The sequence below is a fragment of the Lygodium microphyllum genome, chromosome 9 (assembly GCF_053477565.2).
Source record: "Lygodium microphyllum isolate KBCC chromosome 9, Lygodium_microphyllum_v1.1.10, whole genome shotgun sequence".
Lineage (NCBI taxonomy): Eukaryota > Viridiplantae > Streptophyta > Polypodiopsida > Schizaeales > Lygodiaceae > Lygodium > Lygodium microphyllum.
Window position 1 is genome coordinate 102,409,602 of NC_141143.1, and position 12,368 is coordinate 102,421,969.

The 12,368-nt window shown below is 40.4% G+C and overlaps 1 protein-coding gene across 4 annotated transcripts; it reads left to right on the forward strand.

The window, feature by feature from the left end:
- Positions 1-875: 875 nt before the first annotated feature.
- On the forward strand, positions 876-3,526 carry LOC148031362 (BTB/POZ domain-containing protein At3g56230-like). 4 transcript variants are annotated; one of them, XM_087685732.1, is made up of 3 exons: positions 876-1,248; positions 2,020-2,199; positions 2,778-3,526. In XM_087685732.1, the coding sequence occupies exons 1-3, from the start codon at positions 883-885 to the stop codon at positions 3,252-3,254; spliced, it is 1,023 nt and encodes a 340-aa protein (XP_087541858.1). In that variant the 5' UTR covers positions 876-882; the 3' UTR covers positions 3,255-3,526. The 4 variants fall into 4 exon arrangements, with proteins under 4 accessions (XP_087541858.1, XP_087541862.1, XP_087541860.1 ...); XM_087685736.1 differs by having other exon boundaries at positions 2,802-3,526; XM_087685734.1 differs by having other exon boundaries at positions 2,023-2,199.
- Positions 3,527-12,368: the final 8,842 nt, after the last annotated feature.

A 12,368-nucleotide genomic window follows, 5' to 3' on the forward strand; every position in this document is an offset into this window, starting at 1 on the left:
ATTTGCAACAGTGTACGATCTTACCTACTATAGAACCAAGTACAAAATGATCAAAGTGCTATATAATTAGCACAAAATCTAGTTTTCCATGCAATGATAAAGCATGTGGACATGGACTATCATTTCATTAGGGAAGTTCCTGAGGATAAGCACATACAACTTATCAAGATATGCATGAACGAGAACCCTGTAGATATTCTCACGAAGAGTTTGTCCTACAAGTGGTTTGCACTTTGCGGGGAGTTGATGAACATTGGCTAACATATGCAATGGAAGTGTGGTTGAGTATACATTTTTTCAAATTTCAGACCATGGTTAATGGTAATGAAGGAACTATCTACATTTAGTACAAGAGAAGTATGTTTTGTCTTATATCTTTGTTTGGTGAAGTATATCCACAATTGGCAAACCTCCTACCATAGTCCTCCATATGAAAGTCTTCGCTTTGAATGGCATGATAGAGTGCTTGCCTTGGAAGATTGTTGCATTCCTTGAGGAGAAGGATTTATGCAAATGTTATCCTTTGATGGCCTTTTTTCCTCATAGTTATTTGTCCTACTCAATAGCATCCAAACTACCAAGTATTGAAGCCATGATCTCTCTCTCTCTCTCTCTCTCTCTCTAGACTCTCTCTCTCATATCTACACATTCTATTGCATATATACACATACATATATGTATATATAGACACACAATGACCAATTGGTCATCTCTCTCTCTCTCTCTCTCTCTCTCTACTATATGTACACATACACGTACATATACACACGCATACACATACGCATATGTGTACACACAAATATAGGAGAAATAATCTCGACCCAGATGTATGGATGCATATACATGGGCACTTCGATGCATGATGAGATGGGCCGGCCCGCCATGTTTGGAGCACCACTCTTCTCTCAAGCGAGAGGGACAGTGATGCCCATTATCTTCTCTGGACCGTGGATGGTTCGCCACATCTTCTTATTCTGCTTCTGCTGCTGCTGCTTCTTCTTCTTCTTCTTCTTCTTGATGGACTGCTGCCTGTGTGACCAAAACCCTCACCTGTTCCGGCCGCGAAACAGCATTTGCCTGCGCTGTTTCGAGGGAGCCAAAGAGATTTTGGAGTTCGCGAGAAGGCTCGACCTCGAAGAGAAGGATGGGTACACAGCATCACAGCAGCAGTCCTCTCAGGCAGAGATCAGCAATGCCAAGCTTGATAAGAGAGGCTCCATCAACAAGGCAGAGGCAGGAGAAGCCAAGGTCCGAGACCTTTCTTTCCTTTTGTTCCTTTCCTCCTCCCCCCCCCCCCCCATAACTGCATTGTCTGAGCTTCGAGATCAATGCTTCATCCTTTCTCATGATCCCATCTTTCGATTTAGCAGTTTATTGATGGTCTCTTTTCTCTTCATTATGTGTATCTTTTAAGGCCCTTTCCTATACCTCCATCATTGGATTAGCGTTAAGCATCGCCTATGAGAACCCAATTAATGTATGTCATCATCGTGACATTGCTCAACCATTGGATTATTAGCGTTAATTGTCCCTTAGAGAACCCACTTGATGATAGTCATCATCTTGGCCTTGCTTAATCATTGGAATAGGGTTGGATGATCGCCTAATAGAGCTGAATAAGTGATAGTCATCATACTGGCTTTGCTTCATCATTGGATTTGGATTAGCATTAACGGTGACCTAACACAACCCATCATTGCTAATCGTCACCTCGATCCTACTTAAGCTACAAGTTTGGAGGCTTGGAAGTAGGTTGATAACAATCCGTTTTGAAAATGGCAAAAAACCTACCAAAATGTAGTTAACCTCTAGAATATTTGAAGTAGAAGGCTTGTGTCCCAAAGTACTTTTATGCAAACCAACTGCAAATTAGAAGGTAAAAGGTTTAAACTTTCAACTTTTAAGGCATCTTCTTATATAGATAATAATAATAACAAAATCTCATGTGAAAAAGTATTATGAATTTGGAAGTTGTAGGTCTTTGTATCAACCCAAAAAAGTTTTTTATGAACATTGTAGCAGCAGGGCCTTGCAGATGCAATCAAACACATAAAGCAATTGGAGCAAGTAGTGGCAGCTACATCGAGGCAAATCTCATACTTGGGTGCTCTAGGTGATGCCTTCATAGAGGGTCTTCATGCAGATTTGGAGCTTATCACGGAGGATGGGATCTCTATTCAAGTCCACAAGGTTATCATGGTATTGTTCTCAATGGCCCCTATACCTTGGACCTATCCACTCACCATGTAGCACTTATAAAAACTCTCATGGACCTATCTACCGTGTCCTATCAAGCTCTCAAATGGTAATGATTCCCATTAATAAACAATGCTCAAAAGTCCATGAGATGGATTCCTTCCTTGGGCTCTAGGCCACAAGTTGTGGACCTTTTGGTGACTACATTTGAGCACTCTAATTCTCTTGTTTAAACCCTCCATTTTCTTGTGATCTATTAGAGCACCTTCAAACAAAAGTAAAAATGAATGTAACTCATGATTCCATAACCACACATTGGCATTCTAATTAAGCAAGATTGTGTGATTCTAACCATGTTTCATTTTTATTCTATTGCTATTATAAGTGTGCTCCTTATGCTAATGTAATACTAACCATGAATGCATTGTAGGCATGATATGCAAAACTTTCTACTAGACCATTTACATATTGACGTACACAATCCATTTTCAACTCAAAAGATATTGGAATATTATATCTCCACAATTGCATGCATGTAGAATGTTTTATAGTAGTTAGTGCTAATCTATTTGAACTGATAGGCTTCAAGATCTTCTATTTTCAAGGCAATGTTGGAGATGGATTCTCACAAAGACTCGAAGAACTTGACAATTCGTATTCCTGAGATAAGCCACATTGAGTTGAAACACTTGGTTGAGTTTATGTATACAGGACAATTGACTCTAGAAGCCCTAGAACAACATTCACTAGGGCTGATGTTGGCTGCTGACAAGTATGACATTCCATTGTTAATGGAGATATGTGAAGCTTACATCATAGACACCATGAGTACCAAAAATGCTTTGGAGGTTTTGGAGGTTGCTACAAGGTTGAGCTCTGCAAGTGCGTTGAAACAAGCAGCAATGAGCACAATTATTCTCAACTACGAAGTTGTACTCTTTTCTCAAGAATATGAAGATTTCGCTTTGAAAAACCCATTGTTGGCTATTCGAGTATCCCAATCTGTAATGCATCAACTAAAGTCTAGAATGTTGCCTCCCAAACTTGCCAATGCATAGTAGAAATCTTCAAACCCTCATGATTGCATGCACATTTGGAGCCCTTAAACCTCTTCAAAGGCTTGGACTTTTTGCTACAAAAACTTTGTATAGTGATTATGAAAGCTTCAAATATCTTAAGCTTGGTTGCAAGACTTTGGCTTTGTCCTCTAGACACTACATTTTTACAAAAAAGAGAAATTATCCTTTAGAATTTGGAAGGCAACCATTAGTGTTTTAGCTAACTTGTGGTATAAAATTGCAACCTTTGTAACCTTGGAAGTGTACTCATTGTCAACAACTCATTACAAGTTGGAAACAATCTACATGCTAGCATATTTATAACCTAAAGAAAAGAAAGTGCTGGCCCAAAAGTTGTATTTAAGTGCATTTCTCCATGAACATCCACTTAGTTCATGTTGTAGATATGGTAATTTTTTACAAAGATGAGAATTGATGCTAACATTGTTAATAAAAAATGTGCACAAAACTACAATCCTATTATGGTTCACCAAATATTGCTATTATAGCATCCATCTACATTGAACTAAGCTATTCAACTTAATATTGTGTTTTTCAAGTATATATGACCTTCTTAATCCTCCATCATACATCCTTCTTACAAAGATGTCATTGATTTTCCTCCCCTTATCACCTCATCACAAAACCATTGCAATCATGTGTTAAGCAAAAGAATCAAGGCTCATGCCACCTATTCTCAAGATTTCCATTGTTTACCAAAGATAAGGTTCCAAGCACAAAGTATGGACCATGGTCAAGTGCAAAGTTTTAAACAAATCAAATTAATATTTTTATTTAAAAATCTTGGACTTTGAATAAATAGTAGAATTTTCTTCTACATGTGTTGATTCCATCAACAATGTATGTATACATACAAAGGTACTAGTACAAGGGTTGGAGTGGCCCTTTGATAATTGTTCATATTATAAATGGGGTGCCATGCTATGATGAGGGTGGAAAATCCTTGCATGGAAATGATTCTCCAAATCAAACATATGCTATGACTAAATTATAGCAATTTTACAATTTGATAATATTTTGTAAAACCACCTCCTTAAAGGGATAGTTGTCCTAGCCCTAGTTTTGTGTATAGTCACTTTGGATTGTGACTGTGTTTTTCCAACTAGCATTCTTCTATTTCCTTCTTGGAAGGCTTTGACTAGAATGCATATAGGTTTTTCTTCTTTGTTGCATGACTCTAGCCTTTTGGTCTTGAATAAAGGTATAGAAGTACCATGTGACTATTGGATTTGAGAGGAAAGACATGGTAGGATATAAGGTAGAAGTTATAGAGTGCAAGAGGGTTGAGAAAGAGAAGCACATAAGAGAGTTAGTGTGTACATTGAATGGTACCATTATTATTTGTTATCTTCACATATATATGATTGTACAATGTGTACTTATACAAGGGGGTGCCTGCCAAGCTATTAACCATTGGTCTTTATAGGAGCATAAGAAGAAAGTGAATACACTATCCAATGCCCATTCATACTCTCCACTTGTAAAGTGTTCAAAAGTTAAAATCTTTGTGAGAAGATCTCTAGGGTTATAATTTGTTAAAAAACTCAATGTACTTGTCCTCAAGAACCTCCCTAATAGGTAATATTTCAAGTCAATGTGCTTTGTCTTTGCATAAAAGGCTAGGTTTTGTGTAAATTGAATGGCATTCTAATTATCATAGTGCAATGTAGGCAACTCTCATGTAATGCCTAGGTTTTCCACTAGATGAGTAAGCTATATAGCTTCCTTGAAGAGATTGAACCACCTGTGAAAGTGAAGAGAAAACCTATCTATGCCTACAGTCTCTACTCCTTGGCAAAATTAGAAGCTACATATCCAAGAATAGATGCATCCTTCCTTTCAAAGCATACACACATAGACCTACTACCGTTCAAGTACCTCATGATACTTTTTACTACCTCCCAATGCTTCTTGTTGGGGTTTGCCATATACCCTTACTAACAACTCCCACTACATAGTGGATGTGTACCAACGATGGTGTACATCAAGGTACCAACTATGAATGCAGAAGAAATCATGGCCATTGCTGTAATATCACCGCATATATTAACGCAAGACAACCTCTCTCCAGCATGGGAAACCCCCCTAGACTCAAACTTTTTCTAATCAATTAGTGCAAAAAAAAAAAAAAAATCTCCTCTCTCCCTGGAGGAGAGAGAGAGAGGTGGACATGCATGCCATGTGGGGGGGGAAGAGGAGGCCATGTGGCCCCTCTCTAAGCCCTCGTCCTCTTCTTTATAAACCACCCCTCCTACAGCCGTGGGACCAGCGTGATGCCCTCCTCTTCACCATGATTATCAACATCGTCCTCCTCCTCTTCCAGGCTGCCATCGCTAGCGCGATCATCACCATCGTTCCGTCGAAAGGAAGAAGAGAATACGTCATTCAAATCTGTCAGAGAGAGAGAGAGAGAGAGAAGGAGCTTTTGGAAGCTTCTTGGAAGCTTCCATAGCATCCCCTATAAGGGTGTTTCACACGCAAGACTTGGGGGGAGCCTTTTGCAAGGCCGGACCACATCATTTTGTGAACAAAGATCCGTATAAATTGGTGGGAGGCTGCTATAGAAATTGCGAAAATTTCCTGCGCATTCATCCAACCATTTGAACACAAATTCACTCAAGTCCTGCAATGGCCCCCAAAAGACGCGCAACCGCAGTTCATGTGGGAGTATCGACCCAAGATGGGGGATTGACCACTAACGGAGTATCTGTGGCCAATATTAATCAGGTCCATCATCTCGCATTTTTAATAGAATTAATACCTCATAAAAACGCTTATGTGAATTTGAATGCAAAGAGAGTGTTCATTGTTTGCAAGGAAAATTGGTCATATGGAATGCAATTGCATGCTAGGAATTATTAAGGGTTAATTGATCATGTTGTGCAATAATGCATGCACCCGTTTAGATGAAAAGCGCATGATGGAATACACTTAAGACATGCATTAGTGTGAACTGTTTTTGCATAAGAAGATATTTTCTGAGTAGCATTATTAAAGTCAAAAAGGTCTTAATGATTCCTATACAAAGGAAATTTCCATAGTAATAACAGCATGTTACGAATTTCCTTTAAAAGGAGAAATTGCAAATGCACTAGTCATTGTAGACTAATTTTCACCGAAACCTTGCATTGAAAGAACTTCATGCATGAAACCTTGCACAAAAAAAAAAGGTGCTTGAAGGGATATGTTATGCATTGCATATAGCCAAAGATCTATAGTTCCATTAAGCCAAAATTGCGTAATAACTTTTCAAAGGATTAGATTCAAAAAAAAAAGGGGGGGAAATTGAATTAAAGGAGTTGCATTAAATATTGCAAGGGTAATGTCCAAGTTGCATCCATAGAAAGAACCTCCGCATGTGTCACATAAAATATCACATAAGCTATTGCATTCATTGGAAAGAAAGCATGGTAAGAAATTCAACGTTGTTTCGCAATCATTGTTGGATTGTTAATAGTGAGAATATTACTGAGTGAGATTAAAAAATCCAAGACTCCTATGTCAAGTTCTTGGTAACTCCAAGATGGATACAAGATGGTTGGTGTATGCGCACATTGTTAATGGGGCTTAAGATGGGATAAGGTGTGTACCATAAAGCACTATCTTGATCAGTCAGGATTAGAGGTAAAGGTACATAGAAACTTAAAGGGATCTAGGTGATAGCCATCAAGTTGTTTTGGTGAAACCCTAAATCACAAGGGGGAGAGCAAAACCTAGGAAGGCAATATATCATGATTGAAAATGGTTCAAGTAAGGTTAAGCTAAGTTGCAACGCATCGGTGGCTTAAGGGACTTGTTGAAATGGTTTATCATTGATGTTCTAATGAGGGTTGACCTTGTTAAAGATGGAAAAGAGGGTGCTAAGCGGAGTGGTTACTTGCTGGTTTGGAAAAGGATGTTTTTCCTAGTAAATATTATTAGGCTGGTTGCTTCAGCTATAGATGATTTCCTAAAGGGATAATTAAGGAAGGATGGTGCTAGCTACCCCTGCGAACTGCCAAACCGTAACCAAGGGGGTTATGAATCTTTGTCGAGAATGTGGACCGAACCCATCGCGAGAGGTCTCTCCGTGGAAATTATTTGGCGTAGGAGGACGCTTGGGTGCCAAGGGGGGCTCTGGTCGTAAAATCCCAATGCCTCCGGACCCTACACAAGTGTTCTACATGACTCAAGATGGGATCTTGAAGCCTTGATACTAGTTATAAGGCAGAATCTTGGTAGGATAAACCTTCAGGTTTTTATTTCCGGGAGATAGAGGGCTATTTTCTGCGGAGGCAGAGAGAGACACTTAATTCTCCTGTATGGGCGGGAGACAAAGTTTCACTTGGAAATAAGTTAAGGAACTACTTGATCTTGTTTTATCTTGTCTTCATGTTTGTGCCCTAATTTACATGAACAAACCTGTGCCCTAATAGGTTAATTAAGGAAGCTACTTTTATATGTCAAATATAATGTAGTAGGTAATTAGATAACTAAGCAATCGCGACGAAAGCGCGATGGATGTGACCGTCGGGTCCATCCTACAGAAGGGTGGTCTCGACTAGCCGAGAGCTTTCATCAATGGATTTTATCGATGCGAACATTAGATAGACAAGGACCTTAAAACTTGTAAGTTAAAACTCGATTCATGATGTTTTAGGGGACCGGAATGGGACTATGCCTTATGGGCAGAGAGGTTGAGTGACACATCCCTCTTGTTTCCCATTCTCCTTGAACCAAGTGTGGCATGGATTCGCTTCGGTTCAAGTGTTTCTGCGCAAGGGCATTTGAAATCCGACGCTAGATGTTCGTTAGGAGATGGGACTGTTAGGAACCCTGACTTCAAGTCGGTCCTAGTGGGGATGGCCAGATGTGTTCCGTTGTGAAGCAGATTCGGGAGACTTTAGCTGACAAACCTTGTGTCATTCCTTGGGAGTGCCAGGCGCCGTCTTCTAGGATTATCTCTAAATGGACTGCTAAAGTCGTGTTCTGCAAATAGATATGCAGACACGTTATAGATACGTTATAGTTGGTATCATAGCAAAACTATGAGCGAAACAATAGATTATGTAATTGGGGTAGAGAGTGACAATGTCTGTGTCAAGAAAAAAATATACTAACCTAACCATTTGCATGCCACCCTAGGGTATCACACTAGCTCTAAATCCAGCCGAGGCCCAAGAAAAGAAGCTCCTCCTCAAGCAAATCAAACCTCTTGAGTTTGATGGCAAAGGGAAAAACATCGAGACTGATGCAGAGGTTTGGATTGAGTCAAAGGAGGATTAATTCACTACTGCTGAAACTGCCCCAGCAAATTAGGCCATGATCCTTAGAATTGAGTGGTGAGGCTCGCCTATGGTGGAAGCAATGGTGTAGAGACCGAGGTATCCCAGAAGCTACTATTACATGGGACAAACTAAAGGAAGCGCTGCAAGGAATATACGTGCCGCCTGCCTATCACACATAGCAGATGAATGAATTCTATAACTTGAAACAATTGGGATTGACCTTGGAAGCCTACTACTCGAAGTTTGTTTCACTATTAAAGTATGCACCACCCATGGACATCCCCCAACAAGTGTCAAAATTCTGCTATGGACTCGATTCTCCACTAAATACCCGACTAGAAGCAATGCATCCATTTGATTTGCAAGATGCATTGATTAGGGCAAAGCCAATCATTCAAGAGCTTCAATCCGAGTCAAAGAGCCATTATGAGGACTATGACGAAAATGACTCACGAGATCACGACAAGAGGTGCCACAAGTGCGGAGAGATAGGGCACATACGTAAGAGATGCCCTGACCACCAATGTTCCCTCTGCAATGAACTAGGACACATCCAAACAAAGTGTCTTGAGATGGACCCTGGGGATCAAGAACGTGCAGGCAAACAAAGTCACCTGAGCTCTACTTTTCCTTATATCATGAATCAAATGATGATGAAGGCTTGGAGCATGTTGTAACCTTTAGGGATGATTAGATATCCTAGGAAGATTTTCTTGGGTGTAATAAGTCTTGTAATTGGAATAAATCCTTCTTTTGTAAAGAACAATTGGATCACATGAGTTGTGACAAGTTGTTATTTTAAGTTGAGTATTTGAGTAATCAAAGTAGTGTAGCAAAAGCGTTATGGATCCTAACCCAGAGGCTCTAAGGTACAGAGATACTTACCATCCCCAGGTCTTTTTGAGATGAGGACATCTCTATTCCTCTAAGGGGGAGAGAATGTAATATCTTCGCATATATTAACGCAAGACAACCTCTCTCCCGCATGGGAAACCCCCCTAGGCTCAAATTTTTTCTAATTAATTAGTGCAAAATAAAATATCTCCTCTCTCCCTATTGACAAGATGTCGAGGAGAGAGACAGAGAGAGAGAAGTGGACATGCATGCCATGTGGGGGGGGGGGGGGGGGGGGAGGGAGAGGAGGCCATGCGGCCCCTCTCTAAGCCCTCCCAAGGGGGTTATGAGGGCCGCCAAGTGGGCGGTGGCATGCTACCTGCCCCCCCACCTGGTTGTTGAGGCGACCCCCCCTCCTCTTTATAAAACCCCCCCTCCTGCAGCTGTGGGACCAGTGCAATGCCCTCCTCTTCACCATCATTATCAGTGTCACCGTCCTTCTCTTCCGGGCTGTTCTCGCCAACGCCATCATCATCATCATCCCCCCCCCCCCCCCCCCGGCCATCGTTTTGTCGAAGGAAAAAGAGAATACTTCATTCAAATCTGTCATAGAGACAGAGAAGGAGCTTTTGGAAGCTTCCATAACATCCCCACTAAGGGTGTTTCACACGCAAGACCTGAGAAGAGCCTTTCGCAAGGCCGGCCTGCATCATTTTGTGAACCAAGATTCGTATAAATTGGTGGGAGGTTGCTATAGAAATTGCAAAAATTTCCTGCGCATTCATCCAGCCATTTGAACGCAAATTCACTCAAGTCCCGCACAATGGCCCCCAAAAGACGCGCAATCATAGTTCGTGCGGGAGTATCGACCCAGGATTGGGGATTGACCACTAACGGAGTATCTGTGGCCAATATTAATCAGGTCCATCATCTCGCATTTTTAATAGAATTAATACCTCATAAAAATGCTTACGTGAATTTTCATGCAAAGAGAGTGTTCATTGTTTGCAAGGAAAATTGGTCATATGGAATGCAATTGCATGCTAGGAATTATTAAGGGTTAATTGATCATGTTGTTGTGCAATAATGCATGCATCGGTTTAGATAAAAAGTGCATGATGGAATACACTTAAGACATATGCATTAGTGTGAATAGCTTTTGCATAAGAATATATTTCCTAAGTAGCATTATTAAAGTCGACAAGGTCTTAATGATTCCTATACAAAGGAAATTTCCATAGTAATAACGGCATGTTACGAATTTCTTTTAAAAGGAGAAATTGCAAATACACTAGTCATTGTAAACTAATTTTCACCGAACCCTTGCATTGAAAGAACTGCATGCATGAACATTTGCACAAAAAAAAAAGGCGCTTGAAGGGATATGTTATGCATTGCATATAGCCAAAGCTCTATAGATCCATTAAGCCAAAATTGCGTAATAACTTTTCAAAGGATTAGATTCAAAAAAAAAGGGGGGGGGGGGGGGGAGGGATTGAATTAAAGGAGTTGCATTAAATATTTTGCAAGGGTAATGTCCAAGTTGCATACATAGAAAGAACCCTCGCGTGTGTCACATAAAATATCGCATAAGCAATTGCATTCATTGGAAAGAAAGCGAATTGCTTTGCATGCATCAAAGTTGTTAAGAAATTCAATGTTATTTTGCAATCATTGTTGGGTTGTTAATAGGGAGAATATTGCCGAGTGAGATTAAAAAATCCAAGACTCCTATGTCAAGTTCTTGGTAACTCCAAGATCGATACAAGACAGTTGGTGTGTGCGCACATCGTTAATGGGGCTTAAGATGGGATAAGGTGTGTACCATAAAGTACTATCTTGATCAGTCAGGATTAGAGGTAAAGGTACATAACGGAGGTAGAGAAAGACACTTAATTCTCCTGTATAGGCGGGAGACAAAGTTGAACTTGGAAATAAGTTAAGGAACTACTTGATCTTGTTTTATCTTGTCTTCGTGTTTGTGCCCTAATTTACGTGAACGAACCTGTGCCCTAACGGGTTAATTAAGGAAGCTGCTTTTATATGTCAAACATAATGTGGTAGGTAATAACATAACTAAGCAACCCTGAGGAAAGTGCGGTGGATGTGACCGTCGGGTCCATCCTACGGAAGGGTGGTCTCAGCTAGCTGAGAGCGATCCTCAATATATTTTATCGATGCGAACGTTAGATAGACAAGGACCTTAAAACTTGTAAGTTAAAACCCAATTCATGCCATTTTAGGGGACTGGAATGGGACTATGTCTTATGGGCAGAGAGGTTGAGCGAAGCATCCCTCTCATTTCCCATTCTCCTTGAACCAAGTGTGGCATGGATCCGCTTCAGTTTAGGTGTTTCTGCGCAAAGTAGAGCATTTGAAATCCAACGCTAGACATCCGTTAGGAGACCAGACTGTTAGGAACCCTGACTTCAAGTCGGTCCTAGTGGGGATGGTCAAATACGTTCCATTGCGAAGCAGATTCGGGAGACTCTAGCTGACAAACCTTGTGTCATTCCTTGGGAGTGCCAGGCGGCGTCTTCTCGGATTATCTCTCGATGGACTGCTAAAGGCGTGTTCCACAAATAGATAGGTAGACACGTTACAATTACGTTATAATTTCAGCCTTCTTCTCACCCAACTTTGAACTATCCTCTTAGTTAAGTTCAAATATGGAGGGGATGCAAGAAACAATACCATTTCACCCTTCTTTTCACCTAACTTTGGGATGCTATCTTAGCTAAGTTTCAAATATGGGCAATCAGTGAGCTTCTGGAGCGATCTTTTGAGTTTTTTTTTTTTGTTTTTGCAACCCCTATTTTTATTCCACATAAGGACACTTGTCCACACTTTAGTCCAATAACAACAACAACCACCACCATTTGTAGCACCATCACCATCACCACTTCCACCACTACCCTACTAGCATAACCTCTTCCACCATGGTTGTACTCTCTCTCTCTCTCTATATATATATATATATGTATATATATAT

What these genes read in the sequence shown, in the direction of transcription:
- LOC148031362 (XM_087685732.1), top strand. Translation starts at nt 883, where the DNA reads ATGTTTGGAGCACCACTCTTCTCTCAAGCGAGAGGGACAGTGATGCCC. An exon ending in CAGAGGCAGGAGAAGCCAAG is followed by an intron (nt 1,249 to 2,019) that starts GTCCGAGACCTT and finishes TGAACATTGTAG; the next exon opens with CAGCAGGGCCTTGCAGATGC. An exon ending in AAGTCCACAAGGTTATCATG is followed by an intron (nt 2,200 to 2,777) that starts GTATTGTTCTCA and finishes TTGAACTGATAG; the next exon opens with GCTTCAAGATCTTCTATTTT.